The following is a 23475-nucleotide window of genomic DNA, read 5'->3' as shown; positions in this document are numbered from 1 at the left end:
CTTCTCGTTTTGCATTTTACGGACGAGGAGACGGAGGCAGTTGGGGGGAGTCCCTCAGGCTAAGGCTAAGCCCGCCCTCTCCGATTTTCAGATGGGGAAACTGAGGCCCAGCTAAGCGGGGCCCCTCAGGCTGCCTAGGCCACCCCCTCCGCTTTTCACACGGGGCAGCTGAGGGACGGGGCCCAGCGGGGGGCGGGGGCGCTCCTGGTCGTGGGGAGATTTGAACCCCGGTCAGCGGCCCCAGAGAGCTCTCCGTTTGGGAGGAGGGCCCGATGGCTCCCCGCGGGGGCGGGGGCGGGGGCGGGGGCGGGGCACGCACGCTCGCTCGCCGCCGGCCTCGCTCAGCGCTGCCTCGCCCTCCGCCCTCTCGCAGCGCTGCCTCGCTCTCCGCCTCGCCCTCCGCCCTCTCGCAGCGCTGCCTCGCTCTCCGCCTCGCCCTCCGCCCTCTCGCTCACTCCCCCGCTGGCAGCCGAGCCGGCAGCTCACGGGTTAAGGCGGCGGCGCGCGCGGGCCGCGGGAGAGGCGGTTGCTGACAGGTGGCGCCTGCGCACTGGGCGCGCTCATTGTGCCCGGCCGCTGCCGAACCGCCCGCCCGCCGGCCCGCCCGCGCGTCAGTGTGCGAGAGTCCAGCGCAGGGCGCGGAGCCGCGGGCCCCGGCCTCGTCCTGCTCCTCCCCCGGCCCTCCGCCCGGCCCCGGCGCCGGGACCCCCGCCGGCCGCCGGCCCTCCCCTGCCACCAGGAAGAGAATGCCCCGCGACGAGCAGCCCAGCAGCGCCTAGATGGCTTTGGTCACGGTCCAGCGCTCGCCCACCCCCAGCACCACCTCCAGCCCCTGCGCCTCGGTGAGTCCCGGCCGCCGCTGCTGTCACTGCGGCTCCGCCGCCGCCGAGCCCCAGCGGGTCCCGCCGAGCGCTACTGCGCACGCGCCACGCGGCTTCCCAGGCCCTGGCACGGAGCTGCCCCTGCGGGGGGGGGGGGGCGGCCGCGGGCGCTGCCCCCTCCGGGCCCTGCTCACCTCCGCCCGCCGCCGCTTCCCTCCCGGGGCGGGAGCTAGGTCCTAGCGCCCCCTCCCCCGGAGCCCCCGGCTTCCTGGAGGCCGGGGCAGAGGCATTCCCTGGGAGATGCCGTCTCTCCTTGCTCATCCTCGGTCTCCCTCCCGGGTGGTGCGGGGACGGCTAGTGCACGGCCAGCATCTTCTTAGCCGGAACCCGCCAATAGCCTCTCTGCATGCTCTGACTTTTTTTTAATTGCCTCTTTTCTCTGCCCATTCATCTGTCGGGGTGTTGCTGCTTCAGAGAAAATTCATTTTGAGACTAGCAAGAGAAATTGCATTAAAAAGTGGGGGGGGGGCGGCTAAGCAGGCCCTTTTATGAACCACTATTTTGGGAGCTGGGAAATTAATTCGGCTTAATCAGAAAACAAGAAGGAATGAAAACAAATGAATTCTCACCGCACTTTAATTAATAATCCTCTTTTAAAATAAATCTCCCCCTTATCAAGTCTACTCTGACCATTCATAAAAGGTGGTGAGTTGAGTGTTCCCAAGCCGGACAAAGATAGTCAATAAGGACTGCTCCATTTTTGAGGGTGCAGCTATCCTAGGAACCTTAGTTGGGACCTCGGCAGCAGCGGAAGAATGAGCTTGGCTGCCTGGAAGACCTGCACTTTGTGCAGCTTCGGGAGAGTTTCCTGCGTCTGCATGATTTGTTGCATGTCAGTGTCATTTTTGTGGCCCGGAGGGTGACCACACTGACGACAGGGTTCTCCTCCAGAGATGCCATTCTTCCGTGATTGGACCACGGTTTGTAATGGCTGAGGACAGAGGTAGGATGGGGGTGGAAGGGAACAGGTATGATGCAAGGAAGAACTTCCCACAGAGCTGTCCAGCTGTGGAACTCTGTGTTAAAATAGTGAGCCAACTGTCAGAGTATAGGGAGGGCTGAGGAGGGATTTAGGAGGGCTTCTAAGGTGCCTTTTAACTGAGGTTTTGGGCCTCAAATAATAGTCTGTTCCCTCATTTTAGGGCTGTGAAAGCTTTTTACAGCCTCTGAAGGCAAGAGACAGGGATGAGAAGTTAATTATTTTTACTCTTGTGGTTCTTGAAGAAATAGGGTTTTCCTTCCGCCTCCCCCTTTCAGGATGTATGCAACAAGATTATTATTATGTTACATTATTGAACTCTGGGAAGAGCACCTGTTTCCAGAGTGGACTTTGACCGTGTATTTTGCAAAAGCTTGTGTCATGAAGGACAAGAGGGCCCTATCATAAAGAACTTTACAGCCATTGAGACCTGCCTTCAAATTTCTTATCACCTCTATGACTAGAGACAATTCATTTAATTTCAGTTTACTAATCTGTAAAGATAACAACACCTGCTATACTTAATTTGGTAGGTTTGGGGGAGACTCAAATGAGAAAATATAAAGAACTCCGGGGGCTTTGCTATCTTTTATCCTTCTCTTCCTCTTCCTCTTCCTTTTTCTCCTCCTCCTCCTTTTTCCTTTTTCTTCTCCTCTCCCTTATTATTATTATATCTTACAAATCATCTACTAGCCACATGCCTAAAACCTTAAAAAAAAAAAAAAAACAACTAGTAGCTAACGTAATTGGTAGCATCAAATGATGAATTAGGAAAAATCATAGTTTTTACTTGGACTTTGTAGAGGTGTAGTCAATAAGGCTTTATTTACTTTATAATGATATATATTTGTAGAGGGAGTGTAGCTAGTTAGATTCATCTCTTAATTGAATGGGTCTGCACAAAATGCTTGGAGCATGGTAAGGCCTGTCTGGTGGAAGGACTGCATTGTCTAGTCTCTCCCCCTACGACCATCTTATCCAGTGGCCAGAATGACTAGATCTGCTCAGGCTGGTCTGGTTTCTGAGGTCTGTGGCTCTAATCCTGACTGCAAAGTAGGCTTGGGAAGCTGTGAAATTGCTGAAGCTTTTTTCTGCTGTGTAGATTTTTGGTTTTAATTACCTGAATGGCAGAGTTAGTGGCCTGCTTTATCTTGTGAGCCCTGCTGTTATCTGTGTTTTTAAATTGTCTTCAAATTCCACTTCATTCAAAGTCCTTTTAAGTGCAGGCATTTTGTAGTCCTTGTGGCCACAATGTTAATTTATCCTGTACATATTTAGCTTTGAAATCTTTTTGCTGCATGGAACAGTTTGGTTTGAAAGTTCTTTGAAAACGATGAGAGACGTGAAAGGAATAAAGTGATATGTTCTGATCCTGGAAGTTTAAATCATTTTATTGATTAGGTGAATTCTTATGTCTGTTTTGTACATTAAGGTTGTCTCAAGGAAACTTTCTAAGCAGCTGTGCAACTTTTTCATCATTCTGCAAGCATGTGTTGAACTTAGTAGATGGCAGACACCATTCTGGATACTTTTGTTGTTCAGTCGTGTCCAGCTCTCTGTGACCACATGGACCATAGGATACCAGGACTGGCAATGGGGCTTTCTTGGCCAGGACACTGTGTAGTGGTTTGCCACTTCCTCCTTCAGTGGATTCAGGCAAACAGACTTGCCCAGGTCACACAGCTAGTGAGGGAATGAGGCTGAATTTGAACTTAGGGCTTCCTGATTTCAAAGCCAGTGACCTTTACACTGAGCCATCTGGCTGCTTCCACTAGCTATTGTACCAAGGTGTATACTACAGGCTTGTTCTAAATTTAGAGCCTATAGGGGAAAGAGGAACTTCAAACACCATCCAGTCAAACCTCCTGGATTTACAGAGTGAGATGTCACACAAGTAATTCAGTAACAAAGCCAAGATTTGAACACAAAGCCCCTTGATTACATTTCTGGTACAGTATCCTTAGAGACGGTGCATGGTTCTACACTGCCACAATAAAGCAAGGATTACACTAAAGCTAATACATGAAGATTGGGGCTTCCCAATGCATATAAAATTCTGTCTACACTATGCTGTAGTCTATGAAAATGTGCCATAGTATGTCTAAAAAACAAGTTACATACCTTAATTTAAAATAATTTAAAATATTTTATTGCTAAAAAATTTTTTTAATCATGTGAAGTCTTCAAGTGATCTGCAATCTTGATTGCTTTTGGAGGATCTCTCTTTGATGCTGATGGCCACTAACTGATCCGGGTGGTGATTGTTAATAGTTGAGACAGCTGTGGCAAGTTCTTAAAACGAGGCAATGAAGTTTGATGCATGGATTGACTTTTTGCTTGACCACTTAGATGCCATTGTAGGGTTATTAATTGGCCTAATACTGATATTGTTGTGTCTCAGGAAGAGGAAGACCCAAAGAGAGGGCGTCTGTGAGAACGCATACAACATTTAACCCCCAAACAGTTACAGTAATAACATCAAAGATGCCTGATCACAGATCACCATAATAGTAATAATATCATCATAATTATTTAAAAGTTGGATATATTACCAAATGTGACAGAAATAAGATATGAACACGTGCCATTGAAAAAAATGGCACAGGATATAGGTAATATTGCCACAGACCTTCAGTTTGTATAAAATGTAGTATTGGAAGCACAGTGAAATGAGATATCTCTCTTTTCTTCATGAACCTTGAGCCTATGGATCTTGCAATCCTTTATGAGACCTTTTTTACAAATAACTATAAATAACTTATTTTATTTATGCCCCTTGAGTGAAATAGACACATGGTTTCTAGTCTGTAAGCTGTAGATTTCTTGGGGGAACTATAATTATTACAAGTGGTTTGCAAATCCACGTATTTTCTGTAGACTAAATAGTATTTCACAGTATATCATTTTTGAGCTATTTAGATGTTACTATGATTAATAAAATGCAAATTTATTTAAAAGCATTACTACATTCATACAGCTTTTTGCTATCATGTTTTTTTTTTTTTTAGTCAGTGAATACTAGTAATAGAATTACTAGTATATATAGAATCTGACCAATTCTTTGATTTCAAGATGAGTTTTCATATGCAAGAAATTGTCAATTCCAGGCATGGATCACTAGTGTTGTAGGAGTTCAGAGTAAGAGAAAAAGTATTTGTAGGAAGAGAAAAGTCTTCCCACTCTGGTATTGACTTAGGCTTTGAAAGACAATTTCAGTTAAGAGCCAGGGAGGAGAGAGGTGTCCAGCAAGTGATGTCCAAGAGTGGTAGTGGTGGTGATGGCTGCAGTAGTGGTCCCAGTGAAGAATTTTATAGGGAAACAATAGGAGAAAAGTCTGGAAGGGCAAGTAAAGAATCACAAAGGCCCGTTGGAGGAGTTTAAATTTTATTCTGTGCCCTTGGAGCCACTGAAGATTGGTGATTGGGATGATCAGGGGATTTCAAAAAGCATAGAGTTGAGGCACGGTGTGTGATAAGAAAGGTCTGAAAGCCACAGCTGATGTGTAGAGAAAGGAAGGGATCGATCCATTACATGCTTAAGGTAAGATCTGCTGGATTTGGCAGCTGATGGTGAGGGAAGAGGGAGGCAGGAGTATCACTGATGGCCCAAGGGTTAACATCTTACTGTGCAATGAGCTTACTTAATATCTGCATCCTTTTTTTGTGTACTCATTTTCTAAATAATAGTAAAGGCATTTTAATACCCCTTTCCTAATTTTGTAAATTATACATATTTCTGGTATGAGCATATCATACCTTCACAGCAACAGCATATTACATATATTTAATGCAATATGACTTCTCTACTTACTTTTCTTGTATAGACAATTATAATAAGTTTGGTTTCCTAGCAAGGCACAGCATAATTTGCCAGTCAGATGGGGGAGGGGGGGAAGGCAGGCAGCTTGCTGTTGTAGTTGAGGCGGAATGTGAGTTGGGTAGAGGAAGGGAAAACGGCTAGATCAGTCCATAATAGGAAGTGATGGGATAACTGACATGTTGACGGGGAAGAGAGAAAAATCTATAAACAACAAACAGAAGACCTATAAAAGTACAGCAGTTCTGAGGCAATTTAACATATCCCTCCCCTCCCCATTTCCATTTCCCTTGAGGACATCACTCTATTATGCAACATTAGTTATTTCTAATGATGAACTTGAGTTAAAAAGAAAACTGAATTATGTTCAGTATTCTGCTTAGACTTTTTTTTTTAGATGGTAGGAAAATACATAATATTTATTTAGAAAAATGTCAATCAAAATGTTTTATTCCACGAAAAAATTTGATACTATGGACAAGAATCACATGGGATAATAAGGCTAGGCTTGTGATGTAACAACCTGGATCTAATGAAGGATTAAAATATTGAGCTTTAGATGCTTAAAAGGGTAAGTTTCAGTTATATGGAAAATTCATTTCAGTGAAGTGTTGAGTACAAATAAACGAGTTGTATCCGTGTTGTGGTTATTCAGAATTATCCATATCCTCCCTAAACAGAGAAATTGAAAGTAGGGGAAATTTTTTAAAGTTTATGTTTAATTATTTTGTAAAAAACTATATTTTGAAAATTTTTTTTAAAGAGAGATGTGGCTTGGGCAAGAAATCATAAGTTACAAAGTTCCTGTTTCTTGATTTCTTCATTATTTTGTTTGTGTTGTCCCAAAGGCAGGTATTCAACTTCAGAGCCACTATGTGAAGTAAGTAGTATATTTATTATTTTTCCAATTTTTGGATGAGTAAACTGAGTCTGTGAGGTCATCAAATCCATTTGCTTAAGTTGTACAATTAGTGAATAGAGCCAGGACCGAGCTAATTTTTTGTTTCCCTGAATGTACACTGCCTTCCCACCAAGGAATCTTCACATTCTTTACATCATGGACTTCTTTAGCAGCTTGAGAGGAAGCCTGTGGGTCCCTTCTCAGAGGAATGCTTTATTGACTACATTAGTAATGGAAGGAAATTCTGACTTTCTTTCAGAGACTAGTGAAAATAAAGAAGTATTTCTCCCCGTCCCATACCCCAATCCAAGTTCACCAACACCTTGAAATCTATCTGTGGACTCTGGCTAAGAATCCCTGCCTTAGACTATGACGTCCAAGAATAAAAGTTTGGGAAAGTTAAGCCTAGAAGCAATTAGGTAGCACAGTGGATAGAGTGTCAGTAAGACCTGAGTTCAAACTCTGCCTCAGATACTTACTCATTTTATGTAATACTGGGCAAATCACTTAACCCTGATTTAGGGTTTGGCTCAGTTTTCTCATATCTAAAGATGAGAGAAGGAAAGGGCAAACTATTCCAGTATCTTGACCAGGAAAATCCTCAAAGAGGTGATTAAATCAGATATGATTGAAAAATAACTAAACAACCACAAAGTTAAGCCTAATAGAAGTTGTTTTCCACCCTTTTCATCAGAGAGATTCCTTCAACACCCAAGAAAAATGGAGTTATGCCATTTTGTGTTGTTTTCAATGGAATGTAGTGGTTATAATAGAGCAGGATCCAGTTCTGATGCACAGAGATTTAGTGTCAAGAGAGACCTTAGAACAGCCACTCCAATCTTCTTAGTTTACAAATGAAGAACAGACCCTTGAAAGTTGAAATGACTTTCTCAGAATCAGTCATTCAGGTAGTAAGACCTGCAGTTCAAACCTTGGCCTTCCAGTGCAGCTAATTTATTTCCATTGTAACACACAGTACCTAGAAATAATTGTTAATATATTATACATAATATGTGATCTTACAGATTTTATCTTGGTTTATTTTTGCATTTACAGACTTAACTTTTCTTCAAGGAGATTTCTATGTATTTTAATGATCATTTATCGTGTATTTTGTAATCTTGATACATAAAGGGATAGAATGTATTTTAATCAATCTACAAGCATTTGTTAAGTGCTTACTATGTGCCAAGTATTAGACTAAATGCTGAGGATATAGAAAAAAAAGCAAAAAACAGCCACGGTCCTTAGAGAGCTTAAAGTGAGTAAGGCAACATGAAAATAAATTAGCACCTACAAAATACAGCAAATCTGGCTCCCATAGATCTTTCCTTGCTATCCTCTCTTTCAGCCTTGAACAGTAAGTAAAAAGATGCCTTTTAGCATTAGGGTACTCTTGAGTGGAACCCATTCTTTTCCACTAAATATTTATTGGATCTAATGACTTTGGGAAGTACAGAACAATTACTGTGTTACTAGAGTCATGGGATTATAGAATTTTAGAGCTGTGAGGGACCATAGAGATCATTTAATCCAATGTTTTCCATTCCTATTCCACCTAAACCTGATGTTTCATGAGAAATTTTGATGCTAGCAATATTTTCCATTTGTAAATGCTGTTATTTACATGTGTTTAAAATAGGTAAAACTTCTTGTTATGAAAATAAGGTTAATTTCTTCTATTTTGTCACCAAATTTCTCCGAACCTTTTATTTCTCCTGCATATTCATATCTTCAGGTGCCCAGAACCATAAATTTATGAATTGTCAAAATTTCAAGTTGCCACATGTTCTGTGGCCTCATTAATTTGGAAAAACCAAATCATCCTATCTTCCTTGGTTTTAGATTAAGAAATTGGGACTCAGAGTGATTTGCCCAGAATTAACCAGTTAATGACATAGCCAGGAGTCCAGATTTCTTCCTGCTCTGGTTTGTGTTGGTAATCTCAAAGGCAGAATGGCCCACGGTCATTATGATTTTGGTCATCAGCTCCCAGCCAGTTGTTTATAAGTCAAAAACATTTGGTTCTGTATATTGCTTTATGCTGCAGTCTTCAATTAGAAAAATTACCTCCTGTGCACCCTATGTTTTTGAGATTTAGAGGTGACTTCAGTTGAATATTACAGTTCCTGACTCAGACTACAATCAGACCAAAGTTATGTATCCTGATGTGTAATATATGATTCAAATACTATTGCAAGAATCATCTCCATATCATAAGAAATTTCCAGGCTCCAGCAACTCTTGAAAGAAAGCTTCAGTACAACAAAACAGTGTATACAGTTTCATGAAGTTCATTTCTAATGAGATATGACCAGTGTTTGTTATACACTGATCATATAATTGGTCAGTAAGGGAGGCACTGTGATGGTGTGGAAAGAGCTCTGGTTCTGGAGTCACTGGGTTCAAATCCCACCCCCAAAACTATCCATATGATTTTAGGGGACTGTTTTTATCTTCCTCTAATTTCCTTTCCTCCTCTATCCAGTGGGGATATTTGGCTCGGTAGATGCTCTCGAAGGGCCCACCCAGCTTAGTTCTAGGCTCCCCTGAACCCCAGTTTTGTGGGCCTTCATCACAAGGTAGATGGTGTGTTCTGTCAGGCCAGCAGGAGGATTGGTGCTTTAGCAGGGAGACCAAGCTGGCTGGCTCATGTGGATTGGAGCAGTATTCTTCAGGGCCTTGGTGGTTGGCATCCAGTTAGCTTCCCCCAAAAGAAGGGACAGCCCTGAACTCTGGGCACCCACGGGGCGGGCAGAGCCCCAGCTCTCGCTGCATTTTCCTGGGCCTTTTTACCATCTGCAAGTCCTGGGATTCCAGGATTCTCTTCCTGCATGGCTGTGGGTGGCCCAGTCTTGGTGGTGCTCCCGTGTCAGTGCTCCCATGCCAGTGCCACCTTCCCCATGCCCTCTACTGCTTTGGGGATTGACTTACAAAAGTGGGGATTTACTATAAGACTTAGATGCCATTAGATGCTCCTGGAGACAGAATGCCTAGTGCCTCTTTCTGTGTCCCAGTGCTCAGCACAGGGCCCAGCACATTGTAATCTTTAATAAATGTTTGCAGACTGACTGGTTGGGGGTTTAGGTGACCAAGTGTCATGCCAAAAGCTAAAGTAGGCCTTTACCTTAAAGGGGCAGCAAAATGGTGCAGTGAATCAAAGTCGGGGCTCTCAGGCTTGTAAAGGCCCTGGCACAGGGCCTGGCACATGGTGGGGACTCTCTAAACATTAGCTTTTAGCTGCCTTGGAATGAGCTGGAGAAGGCCAGGCTTGGGAAGGTTTTGAATTTCCTCCTTGTGCCTGTTGGGCTTCTCCTCCTGAGCTGACTGTCCCAGCTCAGACGTCCCTGCCCAGGTACCTGCATGGCACCTGCAGCTGGCACCCGCAGCACGCTCAGGGAACGAGTAGTTTTGTGTTTGGGTCTGGGCCTGTGCTGCTCCAAGTTAGTGACTGTCCTGGAGGTGAAGGGGCCCGCCTGAGGTCTGGCCAGCTGGTCTTGTCCAGAGAGCCCTGCCGGGCAGAGGCAGGTGTGGCCAGCTGCCACCTGGCTCTTTCTTTCTCTGCTGATAAGGTGTCTGGCCAACTGCGGCTTGTCCAGAGAGTGTTTAGTGAGGCGTTCTTGGCTCCTAAGCCTGATGCAGATCCCCAGGGCTCTGTGGCCTTCCCAAAGGAGTGAAACTGGACAGGGAGACCTTACACCAGAACAGATGAGGAGGCGGGGAACGCTTTTCCTGACCAGATTGATGACATCTTCTTAAAATATGTTTTCTTGTGAATTTTCAAATTTGGGCTCTGGTAGTTATCTAACTCCATCCTTAATATAGAACACATATCCTTCTAGCTTTTTTTTCTCTCTCTCTCTGAAAATTTGGCCTGAATTCCTGAAAATTTGAGATGTATAGGCCAGAAAACTGAAGCCTTCGATACCTCAGAATGGGATTCACAGAGCTCTGTTACTCTGGGACTGATTCTCCATTCTCCAGAACCATTCCATAGTTCTCTGCTCTGTCAATTGAGTCCCAACAGTCTGAGAAATTGTGTGGCTAGCTCCTTGGCGTGCTGGTGAAGCAGTAGCGGCTCTCTGCTGGTTTCTGGGTGCTGTCAGCCCTTTCCCCGGCCTCCTGTGGAGCTGGCTGCTGTGGCTGGTGTGGCCTGGTTGTTAGGCCCTAGAAACCTGGGAGTCAGTCCTGAGAGTCCAGCATACTCAGCCCTTCTCTTAGAGAAACCTACCCTCCCTCTCGGTGGTGTTTATAGCCTGAATCAGAGAAGGCATGGACTCTGGAAGGCCACAGCGAGTCCCTCCTTCATTCTGATGATATGAGCAAAGAAAAGATCTGAGCTGTCCAAAGGGGAGGGAGGAAGAATCCCTGTGGATCTCCCTGCTCATTGAAGCCATGACTCTCCAATTGCTGGCTTGAGAGATGTCTCTACAGGAGAAGCAAGAGTGCAAAAGAAGTCTTTCCTCCTTAGGTCCACATTCAGCATTTATTAAACAGGGGTCATGTTTAACCACATTATATAGCACTTCCCTCTCTGCGGTTGGTTTTACTTAATTTATTAAAATGCAATGTTTCTTTCATGGTTTGAGTAAATGATTCAGACCCTTTACCCTAATATGGGCCGTGAATAATCCCTAGCAAAATAATTCCCGAGTCTCTCATGCTAATAACTACTACAGTATGCTTTGGGGTTGCTGGTTATTTGGAGAGATTGTTTTTCATAACATGAATTTGGGGAACAAAATGTTGGCTTTGTTATGATATTTACTTCAAATCCAATAAATAGCAACAACATGCTGTTGGGCTTTGAGCTGTTCTCAACCCCCCCACCCCACACTAATTGTAGATACCTTGTAGTTGTCAGGCTCCATAAGGGGAGTACGTTCTGCAAAACATGAATTTGTAATAACCCTGGAGAAAAGTGCCCAGGATGACTGATGTAATTGTAATCTTTAAAAATCTCTCTTGAGAACCTTTGAATTTAATAGACTGGCATCAACACCATATTAATCTGTTGGATGTGCTTGATAAGGTTCATACTGTAGTTAATTGCAACCAGGTATTGGGTTTTTCTGTAGTCAAATCAGGACTGTATTTTTAGGTCTTTTAAACTAGTGAGTCTACTTTAAATCATGTTGGAAAAGAGAATGGAAATTACCAAAAAGTTTCAATAGAAATGTGGAAATTCCAAAGACTATGAATGGATTCATAGTTTTGAATATTTCTTTGTGAGGGGAACACAGTAGATGAAAGGAATTATCTATTGGCTCTAGCTCTCTATCAAGCATTTGGCAGTTGAAATTGAGTGCAGCTGGGAGAGGATATGTTTCTAGTGAGCCTGAAGGACTATGTAAACTGGATGAAAAGGAAGAGTTTGAATTGGGATTTAGCATTTTTGTCAAACCTTGTAAGAAAGCGACTCTTTCCATAAAAGGTGAATATTGGGGGGAAAAGCAGTATAAATGTTCTATCTATGTGGTATTCTGGTATTGCATGTTTCTCTGACCCTGCAAATGGGGGATTTTCCAATTTTGAACCATTTTATGTTGATCTTACAGATTTCTAATAAATTTCAAAATCATATAGAATGATGGTAAGTGAATTGTAGTTACTCAAGGTAGTGCCAACATAGGAAAGGATTCTTTGCCAGATAAAATTTTCCTGCAACTCTTAGTATTTTGCTAAAATAAAATCTCTCTGAGAACTGTAGGGAATTTATACAATCAAACAAGTCAGAGGTACTTAAAGGGAATGTAAATATTCCCACAGGATTCCAGTGTTGGAATCATTTTGAAGGAAAATTTTCAATCCCGCAAAACTGAAAAATCAAATAAGTGGAGAGGATATTAGAGGTTATTTAGTCCATTTATCTGATACATGAAATCCCTCCTTATCCTTGATAAATCACCATTCCCTGCCTACAAATCACAAATTTAGTATCTCTTGAGGCAGCTTGTTTTTTCATTTTACACCTCTCTGGTTGTTATGAAGCTCTTCCTTAGAGCCAGAAGTCTTTTTTTTCCTAAGGAGTCCCACAGATCTTGAAATTTAGAGAAGCCTCTAATGCCTTTTTTCCATATGCTACTCTTTCAAATAATTGTTGACTTATATTTTTTCTTTCTTTTTTTTGTTTTTTTTTTGTTTGTTTGTTTTTTGGTGAAGCAATTAAGTGACTAGCTCTGAATCCACAGTTAGTATCTGAGGTCTCTCAGGACATTTGAACTCAGGTACTCCTGATTCCAGGAGTGGTGCTTTATCCACTGTGCCATCTAGCTGCCCCTATCCAAATATTTTCAATAATATTGCCTTTTACAAAAAAGAAAAAGAAAGAACAGCCCAACCCCCAGACTGGGTTGGGTTACCTGAGTAAGAGAGATGATTTGGAAGCACAAAGGAAGGGTGGGATTATGCACTTGCAAAAATTTAAGATTTCCAGCCTGTAACAAATTACAGCAGTATGTCTTCTATCAAAAGTTACGTTTTACAGAGTGTGGACCTATCTGATATCCTTTTCTGCTTCTCAATTCCAGCTGTAGTTGTGTGAACCACAAAACTGGGCCTTGAGTGTTTCAATAGAGTTAGTTTATACTGACTTTTTCTCTGGAAAAATTTAAAGGAAGGAACTGGGCAAACATTGATTCATGGTTGCAGTTACAAATGACAAACTACACCAAAGAAAAGAAGGTGCCAATAGAGGAAAAGATTCTTTGCCAGGAAGGTTTATGTTGGAACAACTGCAAAGGACAGGCACTCAGATTCATTGTTGATGGAGCTGTGAATTGGTCCAATCCAAAAAAAAAAAAAAAAAAAAGGCTTGAAATTATGTTGAGAATTTTTCATAATTCCTTATTTGGATTTTGTTCATTTTCTTTTTATTATTTTGCTTTTTAATTTTTCAGCTTAGAAACTGGCATCATAGAATTCCTTATAAATTTTTAGTTGTAAGCCCAATTCATTGATCTTCTCTTTCTATATTTTGTGCAAGTAAGGATCTTGAAATATAAAACTTCCCCTAAATACTGCTTTGGCTGCATCCCATAAATTTTGGTATGTTGTGTTATCATTATTGTCATTCTCCCTTATAAATTTTTAAAAATGTATTTTTCTCTTACATTGTCCTACTCTTTTCCCCTCTTCTGTCCAGAGAGCTCTCCTGTATAACAAAGAATTAAAAAACAAAAAACAACAACAAAAAAAAAACACCAGAAAAAAGCACTTCAGCAAAACCAAGCACCTAAAGTAGATATCTGACAAATATGGGTTTCATGGCCATGATCTCTTATCTTTGCAAAGAGGGAAGAGAGGTATATTTTCTTATACTTCTTCCCAAAGTACTTATCATAAATTACATTGCCATCAGTTTTAATTAATTTTGTTCTTTCCATCTACTTTGTTGTGGTTATTGTGTATGTTGGTTTGCTGGTCCTGTTTACTTCTCTCTGAATCAGTTCATATATGTCTTTCTATGAATCGCTGAATTCTTTATAGTCATCATTTCTTATGGTACAAAACATTCCTTAATTTACAAGTTTGTTTAGCTTTTGGTGGGCATCTACTTTGTTTCTGTAGCTTTATTACCACAAAAAAAGTGCTTCACTGAGTAACTAGTATTGAGAGGTTTTCTGTGGGAGGGATCAAAAGGATAGGACATTTTCTCTAGGATATGAACATTTTATTTACTTTCTTAGCCTAATTCCAAATTGTTCTCCAAATGATTGGACCAATTCATAGCTCCACCAATGCTTTTGTTTTTGGTCTCTTGCAGCCCTCCAACAGTGACTATTTCCATCATTTGCCATATACCAGTTTGTTTATTAATTTGTTTTTCTCTTAGGAATTTGGAGTAGTTTTATTTTTATGAGTAATTTGCAATTCTTTCATATAAATCTATTGGAGAATGGCTAGTGGTATTAGATACGTTGGATGGGGGGGAAGAATGGGAAAATCTGAAACACAAGGCTATGCAAAGGTCAATGTTGAAAAATTATCCTTGCATAACTGTATAAATATGTATACATATACTGTATTTAACATATACTTTAACATATTTAACATGTATGGGACTACCTGCCATCTAGGGAAAGGGGTGGAGGGAAGGAGGGGAAAAGTTGAAACAGATGTTTTTGCAAAGCTCAATGTTGAAAAATTACCCATGCATATGTTTTATATATAAAAAGCTATAATAAAAATGTAATATAAAAAAAGAAAATTTATCCTTGCATATGTTTTGAAAATAAAAAGCTTAAAAAAAAGGAAATTTGCATTAGAAAATTTCATGAAGATCAATAGCAGGTAAGAGCTCTCAGGCACATTTTAAAAGCTGTTAAATCTTTCAGGAACACATAATACTGGAGAGTAAAATTATTTGCATGTTAATTGTCTATCTATAGATTTTCCCAACCTATTGAATTCACACTTGAAAAGCTCATTTCTTTGGCTAGTTTATAATGACTTTTGTTCTCATATATTGTACATTTGCAGGTGGACTTCATTTGCCCTGTACAATGCTGAGCATAGGTAGGGATTTAAATGCTTTTTGATAATAATAGTGAAGTCATCTTTACATTTATAAAGAGGTAGTAGTTTTTTGATTATTACCCCAATAATTTGGATATTTCATTGAATCTGGCTTTGTGTTCAATATTATATATGGTACAGACAGTATATAGAGTTTACTTTTTATATAGCACATGCAATATTATATGCACATGGTATATAATAAAGACTCCAGGAATTTTAAAAAATTTAATCTTAAAATGTATTGTCATTGGCTGATAGGTCTTGTTTCAATGGTCCCTTCTATGGTTTTTCTTATCAGAATGAAGTGGATTTGAAAAGCATGAGAATATAGAGTGTGTTTACCTGTAGGTGCTTTTAAAAAAGCTAATCAAAAGTTCCATTAGAGGTTGAGTTTTTAAAAAAATCTATTCACTAAGTATAATTTGAGCTGAATTTTGTTGCCAAGCTGAGAAGCTCGTAATGTGCACAGTGGCACAGGTGAGTAAGGGTGTGACTTCAGCCTTTCATCCAGATTTGTTGGTTTGCTCGGAGACTGAGAAGAAGTAGCCCCTGCATTAGCCAGACCCGCTGGTGCAGCTATTGCCAGCCACATCCTCTCTGGGCTTTGTAGGGTCTGAAATTTGGGCCAATGGCTCTTGGTGCAGGCCGCCTAAATCTTTTACCCACAGTGTGGTTGTGATGTGGGCCTTAAGGTTGTGGCACATTTGCCTTGCCATTGATACAGTGACAAATCCTAATTCTCTGTGTGTGTGTGTGTGTGTGTGTGTGTGTGTGTGTGTTTTAGCTTCATTAGCCGTGCTTAAGGAGGATGTAATGAAACTGACAGGTGCTTTTTTGAATACAGCAGAAGCTTCCAAATGCCCAAACCTTGCTTCATGGATAGAAGTGATAAGATCTCATCTCTGAGCAATGCAAAAGAGATTCTTAAAACAAACAAACCAGGGACACATTGCTTATGCTGGCATCTTTAGTAGAAACTTGTGCTGCTCTGGGAGGTACCACTGGGCTCTCAGTACAACTCTTTCTTACTGTATCTCACTTTAGCACTTGTCCCATCATTTTGGCCTGGACTTCTCCTAAGCTGGAAAATTGGAATATAAGTTTGAGGAGGGAGGGACAGAGAGAAGAGGAAATAGGGAGAGGAAGCTAGCTGGAGGTACTTTTTAAAATTCCTTCTGTGTATTGATCAATCAACAAGCATTTATTGAACATCTATTATGTGCTAGGCACTTAATCCCTAGTCTCAAAGTGCTAGTAGTTTAAAGGAGAAAAAAAGTATTTATATTAGTAGAATAAATACTAAAACAAATGCAAAGTAATTAGATACAGGGTAATTTGAAAGAGAGACCACTTGTAATTAGAGGGAGTGGGAAGCTCAGGGATCGGGAAAAGCTTCTGGTGGTACTTGAGCTAAATCATGAAGGAAAAGCCTGAAATGAGGAAGGAATGTATCTCAGGAATGGAGAAGGGTGATGCAAAGGCAGGGAGGTGGAAGATGGGGTGTCGTTGCTTGGCTGAGTGCAGGAGGGGTTGGGCTGGAATGTCTAGTGAGACTAGGTTGGGGCCAGGTGATGACAGACTTAAAAAGTTCATTCGAGCCTTGGAAGCTGCTAGAGCTTAGTGAGTAGATAAGTCACATGGTCAGAACTGGACTTAAAGCAAATCACTTTAGTGGCCAAATGGAGAAGGGGTTGGAGCAGAGAGAGACTTGGGGCAGCCACTACAATGTCCGGACATGAGGTGAAGAGCATCAGACACCTGACAGCATCAGAGCAGAAGGGAGGGAACTTACCAGAGACATTAAAGAAGTTGCTGGTAATTTTGAAATCCATTTTTAAAAGTATTTAAGTAGTAGTCAGTAAATTTGTTTTCATTTTCCATATTCTTTACCTCTGATTCTTAGTCAAAGTGAATTTACGCTAACTTATTTGGCCTAAGTTGTGGTTTTCCCCTCTCCAGAGATTTTTGAAATGACAGGTGTTCATTGAACAGAATACTTTCCAACTATTCTCTCAGTCCATAATAATAATTGTGCATGTCTTTGAAGGTGAGGAAGGTGAGATTTTCAGAGACTGCATTACTTCAAACCAGAGTACAAGTCAGTGGGGAATCTTCCATCTTCTATCAGAGCATTTGCTAAAGGCTGTGATAGAAACCATCCCTGAGAAAGTATTAGATTTAGTTCCGCTTTTGGAGGTCTGCTTCACTAAAGCCTGCTTCAGTGCTTCATCTTGGTGGAGGTGACAATGGCTTCTGTGATAGCTTCTGGTCTCTCCTCCAATCAATCCATCATCCATTTAGCTGCCACAGGCTGGCCATGCCATTCCCCTGCTCAACAAGCTTTCGCTGCTCTATTACCTCTGGGATAATACACAAACTCCCGCTTGTCATTTAAAGCTGCTCATGGGCCACTTCCAGCCTCTCTTTGAAGGTCTAGTTCACCTCACTTGATGAGACTGCCTGGCCACGTAGCTGCTGCTTGTGCACATTATAGTCCATCACTTGCCTCCACCTCTGAAACATTTTTCCTGTTCAGCTTGTCAACTCAGAGTCTCTAGGGCCATTCAGGGCTCAAGTACACCCAGTTCTGTGAGACCTTTCCTCTCTCTTCCTGCCTTTCCCTGAGTTACCATTTCTCCCTGCCCAAATCTCTTTGTAGGTAATTTTTCGTTATGTTTTACTTTTATTTTATTTGCATATTGAATTGACTTTCCTATTTAAGTAGATACATGTTGTTTCCCTAAACTCCTTGAAGACAAGGGTTTTTCCATCTTGCTGTGTCTTTCAGTTCCCAGCACAAGGCCTGAAACAACTGCTAAAGAAAGCAGTGCTTTTTAGATGGAGTTGATTTGTGATAGGCATTGCTAGCTACTTGGTGGAAGCAGTGCCAGCCCTGACAGTGTAGGAGGGCTTTTGTTTGGATGCTTCACAAACTGCAGGACATCTTGGAACCTCGGTTTCCTCATCTCTGTGATGGAGCTAGTAATTGCACCCAACTCCCAGGTTCAGTCAGATTACAGATGTGAAGCCCTTTACAAACTTTGAAACATCACATAAAAGAACAGCTATTATTATTGTTGTCTCTGTCATTGCTGAGCTTCTGTGTAGGCCCAGTGATGGGATGTATGTGTTACCAGAGGCCTAGCTCAGCTTGAACAGTTGTATTGCCAGAAAGTTGACCACAGGGAGGTAGACATTTTCAGCAACAATTCCCAGAAGCTAACTTTTAGGATATTAGAGAACTCACAAACTGCATCAGGGGAGGAAGTACCCATACAGAGATAACCATAGATCCTCCAAGCAAATTGGAAGGAGTAATGTATTATTGCTCCTGTTTCTCAGCTGAAGTACTGTGAAAATCTGATCTACCTCCAGAGTGGAAAACTAGAGCTAATGTGATCCCTACATAACACGTATGCTCTTACTCAATTTTTAAAATATAAAACACATCTTTATGCAGAAATTAAGCCTCAACTTGTGGAAATTTGTGGAGAGAATATTTTCGGCATATCAGTGATACGTACAAAATTTCTGGAAAGAAGGTAGAAAAATGATGAAACTTCTGGGAGTGCCATGTTTGGGAGAATATATTTTAGTTTCTATTTCCTCCTCTGTACAATGACAAGAGTTGAACTAGATGACTTAATGAGAAATCTCTTCCTGCTAAAGCCTGGGTCCTATGAACCTGTGACAGACCATCATGATACCTACTGATCTGCTTTATGGCCTTTGCCATGTCTTGACAAGCAGTTGCACTATTGATGTTCCAGGGATGATGTACTATCATTAACTTTGGTGCAATATCTTTGATCTAAAATTTAGTTCTAAAATTAAGTAACTTTCCCCTTGTGTTAATTATACATATGCTTATTCTTTAGAACTGTCATTTTAGCAGCTTTCTGGATGATGGATTGTTTGGAGGAGAGATTGGAGGTAGAGAGGTTAATTAAGAGGATGCTGAAGAATTCCCATGGATCTTGGTATCTAACATGGTTAGGTGTCCATGCTGCTCAATTAGAAACTCAGAAAAAGTGGGAGTTGTGTTTATTTTGTAGTTAATGGAGGGGGAAGAGTGACCCTTCTCAAATTTTGGCCTGGAGGCTGAGACTTTAAGCTTAACTGCTGATAACCAAAAAACCTGAAGGAGCAGGAACATACTCTCCTTCATCAGTAGTCAGGCGTTGTCTCTTGAAAGTTGTCACTTTATCGTTTGTGTCTTGATTGATATATATATATATATATATATATATGAGAGAGAGAGAGAGAGAGAGAGAGAGAGAGAGAGAGAGAGAGAGAGAGAGAGAGGAGAGAACAGTCCTGCTTTTAAACAAAGGAGAAAAATATTGTTTTCAGGACTCATGCAGTAATGTCATAGCTTACCATTCAGTCAGTTATCACACCACTTCCTAAGTACTTGAGATGATAGACACAGTCAATAGTTTCCCAGGAGAGCTCCTAGGATCAGGTATTTAGAGCTGGAAGACTCCCACAGTCAATAAGCTTTTCTAGGTCTAGTATACAAGTCTAGTTCAGAGATGGAGTTAGGAACTCGATTTATAGGAGAGTTGAATTCCATTGTCTGGTCATGCAAATTTAGGAGGTAGTGTTTTAAGTCTCTGAACTGTAACATGTTTTAATACTTAGATCTTCTAGCAGCGATTATTTATTCCATCTGCCCCTTAAGCTCTGAGTATTCATACTAAGTGATTTGTTCATTTAAAAATTGATTACCTTCAGTTCCTTTTTCCAGTTAAACTTTCAAGAAACTCTCTGCCCATAGAATGAGTATGACTCATGATATGAGTCTAATGAAAATTAGTTTAAAAAAAAAAAAGGAAAGATGCAGAGGAATTGTAGACAGAAGACTTCAGAGATTGCTATCATTTTCTTACAGAGATTGCTATCATTTTCTTAAAATGAGACAAGAGGAACATAAGCTGATGGTAAGCTTAGGAGATGGTAAGCAAGGAGAAATATATACTTTTGTCAGTAGAACACTTGAAATTGAGAGAAATTTGAAGAACATCTTAAGGAGAAGAACCATGACAGAAGTGTTTGGAAATGTTTAAAGATTTGGCCAAATTGATTCATTGTGTGATTGGTAGGTGGGCTTACCTAGGACAGAACTGAACCTAGAAGCATTTCAATTGTGTTTGGAGTCTGTTCAGGCCAAAAATGTGGTTTTAAAAATAGACTAGATCCTAGTTATTCTCTTTTTATAGGAAAGACTTGGTTGGTTCAAACAGAAACACAATATACAAATAGCAAAGTATTGTCCCTTCCAAAAGCATCACCTTTGGAGGCCAAACACCTATTCCAATAATGCCATATTAATGGCTTAAAACGGTTTTTTGAAATTCATTCTATGGACAAACTTTAGAACTGTTATAAGTTGCATCACATTCTTTCTTCAGTGGTGGCAAGTGTTTGTCCTAAGGGTAGATTTGATTTTTGGGAAATAGCTCAAAGTTTAGTGAAGAAATTGAAAGGAAATGGTATTTTTTGGTAAACAATGAGGTTGTCTTATAAGCTAGTCTTGAAATTGGTTGATTTTTGTAGGATTTAGAGTTGAAAGGGATCCTAGAAATAGATCATCTAGCCTAACCTTATTGTTTTCTTAAAGAAGGACTCAAGAGATCATGAATTGCCTAAGATCTCACAGATATAAAAGAGCAAAACACAAAGATTCAAATCCAAGATATGTGATTCCAAATTCCTCTGGCTTGCATCAGCTCATGAAGGTGAGGATGGTTTAAAAGGAGTAAATCCCAGTATGTTTTGAGTAGCCTCAGATTATAAAATATTAGTGGTGGAAGGGACCTGAGATATCCTTGTGAGTTCTATATCATTGATTAACATCAGATTTCTTGAAGAAGAGTGGCCTGTTACTCCCCAAGAAGTTGGTATCCAGCTCCAACATATTTCATGTTTGATTTGGAATAAAGGTAGCAAACCTTGTTGTGGTAGGAGAGTTTGGATAGAATAGTTTGGGGATGTTTGTCTAAAAAACAAATTAAAAATGTGTTGTTTCTTTATAGTTGCATCTTGTATATTTGTACCAGCTGTCAGCCACTACCTACAGCAATCTGGTTAAGAATTCTCAAAGATCTTGCAGTTAGCAGAACATGTCATACCCTGCCTTCTGCCCAATGGCACTTGGTGTTTTGAAAAGAACATTGAGTAAGAAGACCTGGAGGCTTGGATACATACTTTTCTATTTGACTGTCAGTGTGGCCTTAGAAAAATCATTTCACTTCTCTGGCCTTATTTCCTCATCTCTTAAGGGGAGGGGCAGGGTGAGAATCCTTGTATTTTATAGAATTGCCATGAGGAATGTTCTGAGTAAATGTCAAAGAGCTATTATTATCATTGTTGTTGTTATTATTTTATCCTCCCTCTCTCAGACATGCTTGCTTCTTCCTACCACTTCGCATATTACTAATCAAAAAAAAAAAAAAACAAAAAACCCGATATAAGAATCTGCCCCCATAGAAAACTTAAGAGAGATATTGAAAAAAGTTTGGCAGGTGGGGTTGAATTGCATCTGTATATCTGTGCTCTAGGCTGCGGATAAAAGTTAGAGCCTTTTCCTTAAGAAGATGGGGATGTTGTGAAATAATAAATAGAAACTTTCACCTGAGATGGAAAGAACAGATTTCTAAAGAGCATTTTCTTTTAGGCCAGGAGTCTTTTCAATTAAGTTCCCCTGAAAGAAGCAAAGGGAAATTGGAGCTTATTTGTTTCCAGTTGTGACTGACTTTTTTTCTTTTTAAAAATAAAGTGGATGGGGAGGAGTGGATGTATGAAATACTTCACTGGCCAAACAGGTGTGTTGGCTTTTCCCTATTATTTGGGATTATTGCATGCTTTTCCTACTAAGACGTGAGAGTATATATCATGGAGCACTATAAAGCTTAAACATTAGTTTACATGGGTGCCAATGGATGACAACCTGGAAGAAGTTAGAACAATATGCTTTTATGTCCAGACAAGCTGAGGGGAGCCTTTTCATGGTAGACAATCTAAAAATTAACCCAGTGAATTAAATTAAAGAAAGGTCCTCTGTATAAAAAGTTCTGAAGTTCTACAATTCAAACACAGATTCTGGTTCCAAACCCATACAAAGTCATTGAGAATGTGACAGGAGGCATATGTCTGTGTTTATTTGCAGGAGGAAATTGGAATCCCCAAACCCTAGCAGCAAAAATTCAGAGCTCTGGCTTTAAATACTTGGTACCATCTTTTAAATCTTAGTTGTAATTTGCCCCATTTATAACAGAGGCTGTTTTTATTTTTATTTTATTTAATAGCCTTTTATTTACAGGTTATATGTATGGGTAACTTTACAGCACTGACAATTGCCAAACCTCTTGTTCCAATTTTTCCCCTTTTTTCCCCCACCTTCTCCCCCAGATGGCAGGATGACCAGTAGATGTTAAATATATTAAAATATAAATTAGATACACAATAAGTATACATGGCCAAACCCTTATCTTGCCGTACAAAAAGAATCAGACTCTGAAATATTATATAATTAGCCTGTGAAGGAAATCCAAAATGCAAGTGGGCAAAAATATAGGGATTGGGAATTCAATGTAATGGTTTTTAGTCATCTCCCAGAGTTCTTTCGCTGGGCGTAGCTGATTCAGTTCATTATTGTTCCATTGGAAATGATTTGGTTGATCTCATTGCTGAGGGTGGCCAAGTCCATCAGAATTGGACGTCATTGTTGTTGAAGTATATAATGATCTCTTGGCCCTGCTTGTTTCACTCAGCATCAGTTCGTGTAAGTACAGAGGCTGTTTAAGCTGACATTTGTGATTTTACCTCTTTGTTTTGTCCCAAGGACAAAGAAGACTTGTGTAATATTTATTTTGAATTTTTTGGAAAACTTTCTCTTTTTACATCTTGTACAGCAGAGATGGTCTTGCTATTCAGAATGTGAAGTTAAAAGAAAAATGAACCCCCCCCCCCTTCTCCATTTGAGATTTGTATGTAGTATAATGGCAGTGGAGCCTGTACTGGTCCTTCCCATTGCTTCTTTGAGCTTCTCTGGCCATCTTGAGCTAGGGGATAGACAGGGTTTTCTGAGTCTATTATCAATCTCCTTTGTGTCTAGTCCAAGTAGCAAACTGATGCATTGTTTCCACTCTTTATTCCCAACCTTCCACTTACTTATCCAAATCTTTGGCAACTCTGTCATTATCTCTAGTCACTGTCTGTTCTTCTAGGTAATATCACTTTTTTTATCCTTAATATCTTTGATGGCCGCCTGTGCCTGATATGAGGCCATTTTTCAGTATAGAAATCTTTAAAGGTTTTAAAGAGACATTGTCTTGGTTTAAGAGATGTGTGAATGTTTGCTGTGGAAGTGAATG

General features: G+C 40.6%; 2 protein-coding genes across 7 annotated transcripts in view; one reads left to right on the top strand and one right to left on the bottom strand.

The window, feature by feature from the left end:
• EFCAB5 (EF-hand calcium binding domain 5) overlaps positions 1-387 on the bottom strand; it is a 139632-nt gene extending 139245 nt beyond the window's left edge. The window contains exon 1 of the mRNA XM_031967730.1: positions 320-387. The gene's annotated coding sequence lies outside the window, so the exon portion shown is untranslated. The remainder of the gene's footprint in view (positions 1-319) is intronic.
• The window catches only part of SSH2 (slingshot protein phosphatase 2), a 238487-nt gene that overhangs the window by 183 nt on the left and 214829 nt on the right, over positions 1-23475 (top strand). For all 6 annotated transcript variants that reach the window (XR_004234075.1, XM_031967735.1, XM_031967736.1 and 3 more), the window contains exon 2: positions 374-842. Coding sequence is in view for 5 of the 6 variants with exons in the window: in XM_031967735.1 (XP_031823595.1) it covers positions 780-842 (63 nt within the window). In the remaining variant the exon portion in view is untranslated. The remainder of the gene's footprint in view (positions 1-373; positions 843-23475) is intronic.

Source organism: Sarcophilus harrisii, chromosome 4, assembly GCF_902635505.1.
Source record: "Sarcophilus harrisii chromosome 4, mSarHar1.11, whole genome shotgun sequence".
In the NCBI taxonomy this organism is placed as follows: domain Eukaryota; kingdom Metazoa; phylum Chordata; class Mammalia; order Dasyuromorphia; family Dasyuridae; genus Sarcophilus; species Sarcophilus harrisii.
The sequence above is the reverse complement of the archived record's forward strand: the minus strand, read 5'-3'. Positions and strand labels throughout refer to the sequence as shown.